The 12,858-nt window shown below is 34.6% G+C and overlaps 2 protein-coding genes across 2 annotated transcripts; both read right to left on the reverse strand.

Annotated features, from left to right (window-relative positions):
* Positions 1-2,070: 2,070 nt before the first annotated feature.
* LOC110885668 (PI-PLC X domain-containing protein At5g67130) lies at positions 2,071-5,736 on the reverse strand. Its single transcript, XM_022133371.2, has 9 exons — positions 5,596-5,736; positions 5,438-5,518; positions 5,204-5,326; positions 4,963-5,100; positions 3,324-3,422; positions 2,940-3,243; positions 2,640-2,863; positions 2,472-2,558; positions 2,071-2,370 (listed from the first exon to the last, which is right to left on the reverse strand). Exons 1-9 carry the CDS (start codon positions 5,599-5,601, stop codon positions 2,164-2,166), a joined length of 1,269 nt encoding a protein of 422 aa, XP_021989063.1. The 5' UTR covers positions 5,602-5,736; the 3' UTR covers positions 2,071-2,163.
* A 1,512-nt stretch (positions 5,737-7,248) lies between these two features.
* LOC118482699 (F-box/LRR-repeat/kelch-repeat protein At2g27520-like) lies at positions 7,249-8,929 on the reverse strand. Its single transcript, XM_035978313.1, has 2 exons — positions 7,931-8,929; positions 7,249-7,305 (listed from the first exon to the last, which is right to left on the reverse strand). Exons 1-2 carry the CDS (start codon positions 8,927-8,929, stop codon positions 7,249-7,251), a joined length of 1,056 nt encoding a protein of 351 aa, XP_035834206.1.
* Between the last annotated feature and the right edge of the window lie 3,929 nt (positions 8,930-12,858).

A 12,858-nucleotide genomic window follows, 5' to 3' on the forward strand; every position in this document is an offset into this window, starting at 1 on the left:
TTTTTTTTTTTTTTTTTTTTACATTTTGGGGCAAAGCGCAGCGCCTAGGGTCTTTTTTTAATTTTTTAAAATTGTTTTTAATTCACAAACGCGTCGATAATAGCCTAAATTTTACGCTTTTTCCATTATACATCATTTTTTAATATATATGGACTATACTGCAAGTTCCGAATCAAATCGATTACGTGTGATGTCGTATTCCATTATATCGTATCATTTTGATTTGAAAGCACAAGTACTCCTATGAGTAGTTTTATGTGTATCAGCCGCCTACCGTACATGTATATGACGTATTTTTTCATTAATTGTAGTATTATGATGTATATTGTCATTTTGGGTCGTACAAGTGCGTATTGAATCTGATTGGGTCGTGTCGGTGACATTCGGTTTTTAACGTGATGTAACGCATATATTGAACAAACACAAACGTACTTTTGGATTGTAAAAGAATTAACGTCAATATTATTAAACACATTTAACTTTTCGTTCAGTAGTGGAGAGTATGTATTTCGTATAGAAATTTTTGGGTATATACGTTTCCGACCCCCTAGTTTTATAGAAATTTTAGGTACGGTGACTTCCGCCCCCCAGTTAGAAATCTCAAGCTTCGCCATAGGGTTTGTTTGGTATGTGGTAATGGAATGAATGAGGGAATGGAATGAACGAGGTAATGGAATGGACAATGGAATGAAATGGATCATTCCATTCCATTGTGATGTTTGGTTACTTATACGTGAATAGAATGATGTTTGGTTACGTATAATAAAATGAATTATTACTTTGTACAATTTGATAGACAAAAAAGACAAGGAATAGAAATTGTTATATATGGAAAGAGTTACATTCCTTTGGAATGCTCTATTCCATTACCACATGATAACCAAACATGTTTCTTTTTATTCCATCAGAATGATCCATTCCATTCCACCATCTATTCCTTCATACCAAACGCTACCATAGTTTAAACACTTATGACTGAATGACGTGGCACACTCTCATTGGTTAATTTTGAAGTTTACCACTTTCAAGTGTCTAACCACTCCCTACACCCTAATGTATACTATATTTCATTGTGGCAAGTGGCATTGTGGAGCCCACAAGAACTGCTAAATGTATACTATAGCACGGATGGGACTAGTCAAAGAGTTGGAAAGAGTTGTACATGACAGTGAGATGCCTCAACAAATTAAATATTGAGATGAGACTTCACCTTTAGATATATGTGCACAAACAAATTAAATATTGTAAAATTTGGACCAAAAATGTAAAATTTGAACTTAAACGTAGACCAGTCACCAGTCAAAAATACGCCCAAAATGTAAAAAAAAAAAAAAAAAAAAAAAAACCAAAGCGCCCAGCTTAGGCCAAAGCGGGGCGTTTTGAAAAAAGAAAACCAAAGCGCCCAGCTTAGGCCAAAGCGGGGCGCTTTGATGTAAAGTCAACAGACAAGGACTGAACCTGTCAGACCTTGTCTGTTGACTTTACACCAAAGCGCCCCACTTTGGCCATAGCGGGGCGCTTTGGGGTGTTTAAATAGACCAAGAGCGTGTGCGAATAGACCAGACCGTAATAATATCCCTCTCACGTCACACATGGAATATTTGTTCTCAACAGTAGTCAACTACTACATATAGTACATACAAATATAAGTCAAACTTCACCTAGATTAGATTTGTGACTATTTGAAGGGAGTTTTGGGGTGATATTTAAAGGCCCTGGAACAAGGCTGATCAATAATCTTACTCGAAAACACAAAAATTCCACTTTCTTTTTCGGTTTTTCAATACTAATTCGAATTCAGAATTCAGTTTTCGAATTGAGTTACAAATTTATGAACTTTGAACTAAACCGAATGTGTGTGTGGTGTGTGTTTAATATAGCGTTTTGCTTGAATCAACCAAATAATGTTTTTCTCCTATTTAGGTTTGTTCGAATCAACCCGAGTTCAAATTCACTTTCAAAAATTCTCAATTCGTGAAAACCGATTCTGCTGCGGACACACAATCCCAATTTAATGTATTTATATTTATTTACAGGGGATGCACATTATATGTAGTCTAGGAGAAAATGAATAGCAAGTAGAAGCAACAAGATTACCATTGATTCATATACGAGACTTAACACCAATCTTCATTTGAAATCTAACGTTTCAGATGGAGTTCACTAAACCCAAATTATTGAGAAAGAAAAGATGATCAAACCTGTCCGCCTCAACCATCCGAAATGAAGCTGTTGACCATCAGAATTGTCAAACCTTTTCTTGAATCCTCTTCCTGATGCTACTGTTGTTGTTGATGTAGATACTTCTATAACTGGGGCTGGTGCAGGACTGCCCTCTGAGCCAATGCAGTCTCCAAATGTCATCTTTGCCTGTAAATAAATTCAAGAATATAATAATTTAGTTATATGTTTTCTTTCATATTGCTGATGCTAATTATGAAAACATTGAAGCTAAGGAGAAAGAAGCATACCCTGCATGAGTCGATGTTGTTACAACCGCAAACTAGCTGCCCATTAGCAAAATCTACAGCAGCACGTGGACCTTCACCGTCACTCCTCTAAGAATTTCGATAACGTGTGAGTGAGTTTAGTTTCATCAGTGTTCAATAAAGATTATCATTGAAAGTTATGGCAAATACCTTGTAGAAGTCAACAGAAATGAAATTAGGCCATCTTTTACCAGCAGCCTCATGGCAAGTGTTCATCATGGTTATCAGTGGACCAGAATTCTGATTGCAAGATTCGGTTAAATCTGGGGTGTCGGGGAAGTGGTTGAACAGAACCAGCGATCTTGATTTAGTGTTCATAGCAGCTGACTCAGCACGGTTTGGGCAAGAACCGTTTTTCATTCCATCAGTTCCATCTGCAGTTTTCAGAGTTCATTAAGAAATATAAAACATCCAGCCTTGACTAAGTTGAGTTTTAAAGTAAAAACTCACATTGATTCTCAACCAAGTATCTCCATACATATGCGATACCTTCGGAAGCTTCTTTAGAAGATTTAGTAGTAAATACAACCAACCGCTGATTGTCGTCAATCATGGAGTCAACTGTGGGCCAGTCACTACCGTTGGTCGGCATTCGAGACACCGGAAACCAAAATTTGCCCAGACCAGAAGCTTTAAAGATCTTGGTTAGGCCACTTAGTGAGGTAACATAGTCCTCGATGATTATGGTGACGATTTCGGTAGGATTTGCTTCTAGAAAAGCTTCAACCTCTTTCAGAACATTGATAGCAGGTTGCTGATGAAGTTAGAATAATATGTTTAGACTTCACAATTTCGTTACATCAGCTCAATGAGACTAGTAACAGAAATACTTACGAAAGCTGTGTAGTTGAAGCATCGCCCATGAAAGGAGTGACATAACCAAATATCATTCTCAAAGTCGTACATATCGAGCATCAGACCTCTCACACCATTCTGCAGAATAAGTAAGAAAAAAATCCTTTTAATTAACGATACGTGGTTTGAATAGTTGGATAAATGATGCATATACGGAAATCAAACTGCTATATAAATATCAAATGATTCGACTGCAAAGTAGAAGTAAATATGAGCAATCTAATTTGAATTGGCTTTAGTTCATTCCAACACACATTTCAGGAAAAGGGCACTGTTGAATAAACCGAAGCCTGTCAGCAAGTGAAATTTCTTAAATTTGCAGAAAACTTTGGTTTAACAATTTCTCGTTTTCAAAGTTGGTGCAAATTAGCTTTACGCAATATGTGTGATCCACTAAACTAGGCTAAATCCAGCACCTGGTGAGCTATACTAAAATAGTAAAAACACAGCTAACAAGTTGCGTAAGCATGATGATCATATTAAGATCGTTACAAGTGTTTTCTATGTATCGTATACTCATTACCTGAAGGTAAGTATGCCTAGGACAATTTAGAGTTAAAATAAACAAGTTCACTTCACCAAGGCATAGCATAATCACTTTCATCAACCCATAGTATATGCTTTTAACAGGATCGTCAAGAATGTCCATTGGTTTCAATAACATGATTAAGTTTCAAACACAAATACAAAATCTGGTTCCGGCAAAATCTTTCCCAGTAAGTTGAAACCAAGAGGTGTGCCTTATGCACAAGGTTTGGAAGGTTGGTTTATATGATTTTCAGTTTGAATCATATAGGTGCTATCAACTCCTTAGGGGGGTAGAACCATTGACAGGATGGAAAAGTTTATCTCATCAGAAGCCTTTACATGGACCCATGGACTAGCAGGGTCTAATGTATAAGATACCATTTGAACCAGGGTCCCAATTAATTGAAGAATTTAAGAAACAAACCATAGACAAGACTTTTATACATCAAAACTTGTACTAGTAGAACCCTTCGACCCTCTGGCATTTAATATATCTTCTTAACTTCAACAAACATGCTGTTCTGGATTCAAGTCTACAGAAAGTGATACAAGCAACAAATGTAGGTCCACTGAGAGATTCAGTTTTGTAGTGTCCTGCATGTCATCCCAAGCAAAATTTCCACTCTAATGGTCTTCCGATTTGGTTATTAACTACATATTAATCTAAAGTCAATCACACGTAAGGAGTTAACGATGTATAAAGTCAAATCGATACTTAGATTCTCTCCCTTGTATAAGAATATTTTGGAAATACAGATTTCTGTAGCACTCAAAGCCTCTGCAATGTAGGCTGGAAAATAGATGCAGTTGTTTTGAGGTCAAGTTTCCTAGTGTAATTTATGGTCACTTTTTCTATTTCAGTTGCCACCAAAAACTATACGATGTTATACCATTTCCTAAGTACAATTTTCACAGTATTGTACATTCTTAGAGCTTATTTTTGTTACACGCCGATTAAGCTTCCAATCGAAGGACAGAGATCGATCAAAACAGTAATCAATCATGCATGATTAGAAATCAATAATGAACTAATCAATGTCAATTAACTTTCTGCATCTGTGTGAGTGAGAGAGAGAGATGAAAAACATACTTCGAGCTGCACAGTAATGGAATCCTGCTGGTTCATCGGAGCAAGAAGAACAGCACCTGTATCCGACTTGTGACCGATTCTAGCGAACGAATTGTGAGTCGTCAGCCACGAGTATCGATTGAATGGCAATCCTCTCACCTAAAACGAGTCACAATCAAACCACAAACACATCGATAAACACTTCTACAGTTCTACACTCTCGTTTTCACTCATAAACACCAAAATACAACATACAACATACCTTACGAACAGGATTATGAGGCTGAATGCGAATACATCGAGGAGGAACAGTGACGTTTCCGTTGCAAGCTCCGCATTGCGATCCAGAATCACAGCTCTTATCGTTGACGCAAGTTTCTCCATCCTGTTAGGTTTGAATCAAAATTAATCCGATTAAATTAGCTACAAACAGATCTATGAAGTGTAAAACAGGTGAAGATGAGCACATTCGTTAATCATTAGTTCGGGAACTGACCTTGAGTGCAGAAGACGTTATGAACAGAAAAGTTGCGGCAATGAGAGTTGCGAAGCACACATTCAACGAGAATTTGATGCTCTGCAAACGTTCAAGTGCATGTGTAAGTTATTTGCAGATGAAATTGAAGAAATTAAGAAAGAGAGAGAGAGTTTTACCTCCATTAATGGCGGTTTTTCAGAAAGGAGGTGAAGGAGAGATTAGAGAGAGATGTGTGTAATGGGTTTGTTTGAATGTTTGTACGGGCATGGGAGTGTGAGACGCTTCAGTAACGACTCATGCGCCACGCATAACAACCTCTTCTCCTTTCTGTTTCATTTGAAAAATAATTATCATCTTTTTAAAAAAATACAATGTAATGGTAAGAATTGAGCTTTATCTTTATACTACTTTTCACATATGATTTTTATATTTAAAACTAGGTTAGAACCCCATATAATACACAAATTGAATAAATTTAATTTTATATGTTAAATAATAAGAAAAATATATCTCTAAAAACCTCGTTTAATATACAGGTTGAATAAATGTAACTTTATATACCAAATAATAAAACAATATATCTTTAAAAATCTCGTTTATTACATAGGTCGAATAAATGTAATTTTATATATTAAATAATAAAAAAAAGTTATATCTTTAAGAACCCCGTGTATTGTGTGGGTTGAGTAAATTTAATTTTATATATTAAATAATGAAAAAAGTTACATTTTTAAGAACCTAATGTATTGTATGGGTTGAGCACATGTAATTTTATATACCAATCAATAAAAAGTTATATCTTGTTATATCTTTATAAACCATGTGTATTATAAAACCGTTGTACTAAACTGACAAAATAACCCAAACCACATGGACTAAATTGACATTTAACTCTTTATATTATATTAATTTATATTTAGTGTACGTTTTTTTGTTAATTTCAAGATAAATAATTTTGAAATCTAATAAATATTTCAAAAGATTATATTATCTTCTATATGAATTGTTTAAATTTATATTAAATTTTATTTTATAATTATCTTTTAATTAATATTAATTATAATTAAGTAGAAGATAAAGATGAGAAAACTAAAAGATAAATGGCTCCAATGAATGACATGTGTCGCTCTATTGATTTCTTTTATTATATAGTACTAGCGATAAGACCTGTGTGCAAACACGGGTCGTTTCTTAGAAAATCATGCATAACAAATATAAATGATGACTATGGTTATATTTATAGATTTATAAATAAATAAGTCAGTCGGTAAATACTTAAAGTTTAGAGTATAAAAAATACAAAAATATACAATTTATTAAACTTTTGTAAACGAAATAACATTTGCATTCAAACATGTTCCTTCAACCTCCACAAAACACTATTTTAACCCAACACTGGTTTAAACCACCATTTTAACCCAACAGCAGTTTCAACCATAGTTTTCTCCACAACAAATACATTTAACCCAACCGTGGTTTCAAACATCTGTTTTCATCCATCTGTGGACCAAAGTCAACAGATGTATCAACTACTGTTTTATTTTCAAACATCTATTCACAACAACAGAGCTTTCATCATTTAAACTCTCAAACCTAAATATTCATTTAATTAATTTAAATAACAAACATGGTTAATAATTTTAACACAGCTAATTATATAAAATATGAAAGTGTCAAATAGAGGTAACTATATAATAAACAAACTTCAAAATAGCACACAACATTCAATAAAATACAGCATAATAATTTCTAATCAATGGGCGAAACAGCAGTCTCGATAAATAAAGCTCCTTTCGGATCAATGTAGTTGTCAACATGTTGGAGGTATTTCAAAAGTTCATTGCACAAATCAACTTCAACCATATCTCCACAACTTCAACTTCAACCTTAAATACTTAAAATTTCCAGTATAAAAAATACAAAATATACAATTTATTAATCTTTTGTAAACAAAATAACATTTGCATTCAAGCATGTTCCTCCTCCAAAAAATAATATTTTAACTCAACAGTCGTTTCAATCACCTTCAACCTCCACAAAACACTATTTTAACCCAACAGTGGTTTTAAACCACCGTTTTAACCAAACAGCGGTTTCAACCACAGTTTTCTCCACAACACTCTGCTTTATCCCAACAGTGGTTTCAAACATCTGTTTTCATCCATTTATTGACCAAAGTCAACAGATGTATCAACCACTGTTTTATTTTCAAACATCTGTTCACAATAACAGAACTTTGATCATTTAAACAGACCTTTGCCAATATTACAACCTTTTACACTCTCAAACCTAAATATTCATTTAGTTAATTTAAATAACAAACATGGTTAATAATTTTAACACAACTAATTATATTAAAAATGAAAGTGTCAAACAGAGGTAACTATATAATAAACAAAGTGCAAAACAGCAAACAACATTTAGTAAAATACAGCATACTAATTTCTAATCAATGGGCAAAATAGTAGTCTCGATAAATAAAGCTCCTTTCGGACCATTGTAGTTGTCAACATGTTGGAGGTATTTCAGAAGTTCGTTGCTCAGATCAACTTCAACCATATCCTCCCAGATGCTTGTTATCAGCCACTTGTTGTTTTCAATTATATTAGTCCTTCGGCGCCTATCTATATAATCAACTACACAAGGATTATTGAAAGCAAACACCTTCATCCAGCCTTCTTCTTCATATCTGAGCAAATCAGCAGTTAGCTCCGCAGACTTTCTAATAACAATCAAATGCAGCCTCTTTGCGATGGTCAAAAAATGCCCTTGGCAAGGATTGACTACGATACTCTCTGGAAAACGAAGCATTCTAAAAGTCTCAGAAAGAACATCAAAAGCAATGATGTTCCTCTCACCTAGTGGATACCAATAATTTGAAACCATGAAATATATGGTCGTATCAGCATAAACTCCTGTAGACCATGAATAACCGCTTGAACCATAATTATTTACGCTAACAAAATTTATTGTTCTCCATGACTCACGACGTGGTGAGTAAACACGAGCAGTAGCTACATTACGGTAACATCTGATGTTCAGCACTTTCAGATCATTGAATTGATCAAAATAAATTCCACTAGTATCAGAGTTTTGATCATGATTGTAATTTAAGTAGTCGCCAGACAAAACTTTATAGCGCCTGGTAGTTGGATTCCAAAGAATCAGCTCACAGCAAATCCCTTCATTGCAAACTAACAACAATCCATTAAATGACGATAGAATACGTAAGAAGGTAGGGTGGACATTGTTAGGAAAACTTAAGGTTTTGCTTCTAACAACATCCAAATTACCAGCAACTACGTCGTCAACGACAATTGACGTGTCTTTAAAGGAGAGTAGTTTCTTTTGTAGTGAATCTCCACTTCGGAGACCATGCATCATCTGAAATCCATGACTTGACAATTCCCTATAAAAATTCTTGGAAAGACATTTCAAACGACCAATATCTTCTACAGAGAGCCTTGTGAAAATTTCATCAACAATCACTTGAAACCCAATGTTTTCCATTTTGCGGTGAACCAATGCGTCTTTGAAAGCAAAAGAAATTGTAATGATATTGATAAACAAAAAACTTTTGAAAATGATTGAGTAGATGGATGGAAACGGTAATGATGAAAACCTCTGCCCAATGTATTTTATATACCCAATGAAGGCGGTTATGACTAAATACATCGTCAGACGAAAGAATATGATGCGACATTCGTTAGGCTTTTAATGCGTTTCGATGGGAAAAGTATAAAATTAAACACGTTATTATAATTACAATTAACCTCTTCATTTACCATAAGACGCCTTTACCATAGGACAAAACTGAGTGAGTGACATGCATTAATTACAAAGTACATATCCCCAGGCATTTTGAATTTGAAATTACCGGCAATTTCAAAACACCTGCTAAGGTATATGTTTGCCAAAGGAAACATCTGCTAAGTTATACTTTCTTGGAGATGGGCAGTGGTTTGCCCTCTTGAATGTGGGCCAGACCTTTGACATTTAAATATAGAGCAGTGGTTTGAAATTAAATGTATTTTAACTCAGATAAAAAATCTCAGACAAAAAATCGCTTCATTTGCAATCATCATTTAGTCATAACCCAGATAAAAAATCTATTCATTTAAAGACCAGCAATACTCTACATAGTAAACAAATGCTTTTGCAACTCCAGCAGACAAAGATATTGCGAACATCTGTTAGGTAACAACAGATATTGCCAACAGTAGCAAGTCAAACAACCGTTAGATTAACAGAAGATCACCACTAAACAAATGTTCTCTTTGGGCAGACTTTACCTTTGACAGAGAGTTAAAGTAACAAATGCATCAGTATTTACAATTGAGAGGAGGAAATTCTTCGAAAAGCACTATTAGGCAACAACAGATGTTGGCAACAGTAGCAAGTCAAACAGCCGTTAGATCAGCAGATGATGATTTAGTGCAGATGTTCTCTTTTGGCAAACTTTAACTTTGACAGATACACTAACAGAAATTGATACAACATCAACATAATCTAATTAAACTCAGAGACAATTTCACTTGTACATCAAAAGTACCGATCTGCAATAATCAGATGATATTAAAAATTACATAATAATACTTATGCACCTTAAAATTAGTAAAAATAAAATGCTCCACAAACATTAATAGGATTAAAATTTAATTATGAGGATTAAAAGATCAACAATTACATCGAGTACTGAACAACGATACTTTAAAATCTAACAACACCAAGAAATTTAGGAATCTAACAGCAAAAATTTAGTGATTTTAGCTTCAACTCCATCGAGTACCGAACTTCTCAATGTATATCTTCGACAATCGCCATGAACTCCATGGAAGTACTGAATGCATCACCATCAGGTTTCTGGAAACCTAGTCTCTCGTGAACAGACCAAGATGCAGTACATGAAAACACTTCTTCAGTTGTTGAAGAGTAGCCCTATCCTCATATACTTAATCCTCAACTTGATTCATAAAGAGCTGCTTTAAACCAAACTTTACGCTTCTTTTAATACAAAAAGGGCAGGAAAGAACAAATCTCTATTAAAATAAAATCTTATCTTACAGCAGTAGCAGATCCTTTCTTGCGTTTAGTAGGAACTACTGTGGGTTCTACATCATCATCATTTGCCCAAGTCATATATAATCATCATTTAGTCATAAGCAAAAATTATTTTAAATGTACATTTAATAATCTTTCTTTGTGTTTAGTTTAACTTTATGCTTCTCTTTAATACAAACCTAAAATAACCCGCAGATGATTGTATGAATTTCAAACAACTATGATTAGACTGAAATATAAAGCGAGAATTAGAGTATATCACTTCAAAATTAAAAATTCAAAATTTCAAAATTAGAGCAGCAAAAAAAACATACTTTAAACGATCTTGGAACAATGATGCTAGAAACAACCGTAGAACAATCATCATCATCATCTGCTCAGATCATTCACAATCATCATTTAATCATAACTCAGATAAAAAAACTTTAGTAAAAACCAAAAACCAAAACAAACATAATCATATATAACACATTACCATCATCAAGGCAAACCACATATCCCCAAAATTTGTTCTGAAAGTGGGTTAGAGAGAGCTTCTGTTTTCTCTTATCCTTTATGAACAAATGTCGAGTATTGAGAAGAAGGGATTTGAGGGAGAGATACATTAGAAATGTGGTTTGAAAATACAAAAGAAGAGAATACGAGAATGTAAATAGAAAGAGTGAAATGAGAATATAAATCAGTTTATATAAGAAGATGATTGACAGAAGTGAGTGTGTGACATGCATTAATTGCAAATTACATATCCCCATGCATTTTGAATTTGAAATTACCCGCAATTTCAAAACATCTGCTAAGGTATACGTTTGCCAAAGGAACCATCTGCTAAGTTATACTTTCTTGTAGATGGGCAGTGCTTTGCCCTTTTGGATGTGGGCCAGACCTTTAACATTTGAATACACGACAGTGCTTTGAAATTAAATGTATTTTAAAGTGATTTATATATTATGGTTTATGATGCAGTAATGACATAAGAAAAGCCTTGTTGGACAGCCTCTCTGGCTGACACATTAGCTTTTCTTATGTCATTGGGATTTCTCATTTTATAGAAATGTCACACCCCGATTTCCACGTGTCTCACCGGTGGGCCCGGTGGGGGATTATCGTGACGTAGTTGGCAACAATATAGTCAAACCACACAATATATGAATGCACAGCGGAAGCATAAAGATAAATATATTTCAACATTAACTGTAATATCAAAGTATCACCATTGTTGAAATAAAATCCACAGGGGATCAATAATAATAACAAAAGTATTGTTCAACAGACGAAGGCATCCTTAAGCTTGCGAGACTCTTTTAAGATGCTAAGGAGATATAGCCAGCCAATTACGTTTAGTACCTGCATTTAATCTTTTTGGGAAAATACGTCAGTTTACACTGGTAAATACATTCAACCGACACTTTTGAAAAATGTTTATTAAAATTGATTTGAATGCACAAGGCACAAACTCTTTTATAACTTGGGAGAATTATTTAAACATATAATCTTGTGAACGAATTACATGTTCCTTATGCGTTCAGTATCCCGGATCAAATCCGGGTTAAAGATCAATAGACACACCACAGCGATCTATTTATGCACTGACGAGTGTACGCCTACACTCCGCGCTTAGGTCGTGGCCATTTCGTAAAATGATGCCAGGGATATCCGGGGCATGGTCATTAACCCCCCAAAGGCTTTTAAGTAACAAGACTGTTTAAATGAGCTGATCAAATTTATTCAATTACCCACTCAATCGGTGGAGAATTTGATGCCCGATCAAGCGGTATACTATGTACCGTAACCCAAGCCCGTATAACGGAAAATAAGTTAAAAGTATTTACCTTTGCAAGTATAAATCCTTAATCGAAATAAATTGCAGATATCTTTTACTGGTCTCCTAATCTGGAACGAAGGTTTAAATATAACCTATTAGAATCCTAACGGGTCTTTAATTTAGCCGTAGCTTAGACCGGTCAGTTTCAACGGATAGTTACGGTTTAATCGCGTGAAAGGCGAAAACCACGAATGGAATGTGATTTTGACCCAACCAGTTTGCAGACTTGTCTTATATGGGTATAATAACCACACTCTGGATTTTGGGGTCAAAACAATATGGTTTGACCCGTTTCGGCTAGTTTATGTAAACTAGTTACATAAGCCGGACCGTGCGCGCAAAAGGCGTAACGGGTAACCGTAAGAGTCCTACACTGGTTTCCTAAGTCAATATGCTTTAAAGAGGTTGTGGTATCAGTAGGATACCTTCCATAATGCCCGTAACGAGTTTAAGTTCATATTATGCCCCGTAGGGGTATTTTGGTCTTTTTAAAGATCATAAAAGAGGTTTCTGAGTTCTACAGGAAATCTGAGTTTCCCGAACAGTTTATAAAGTC

The sequence above is a fragment of the Helianthus annuus genome, chromosome 10 (genome assembly GCF_002127325.2).
Source record: "Helianthus annuus cultivar XRQ/B chromosome 10, HanXRQr2.0-SUNRISE, whole genome shotgun sequence".
Lineage (NCBI taxonomy): Eukaryota > Viridiplantae > Streptophyta > Magnoliopsida > Asterales > Asteraceae > Helianthus > Helianthus annuus.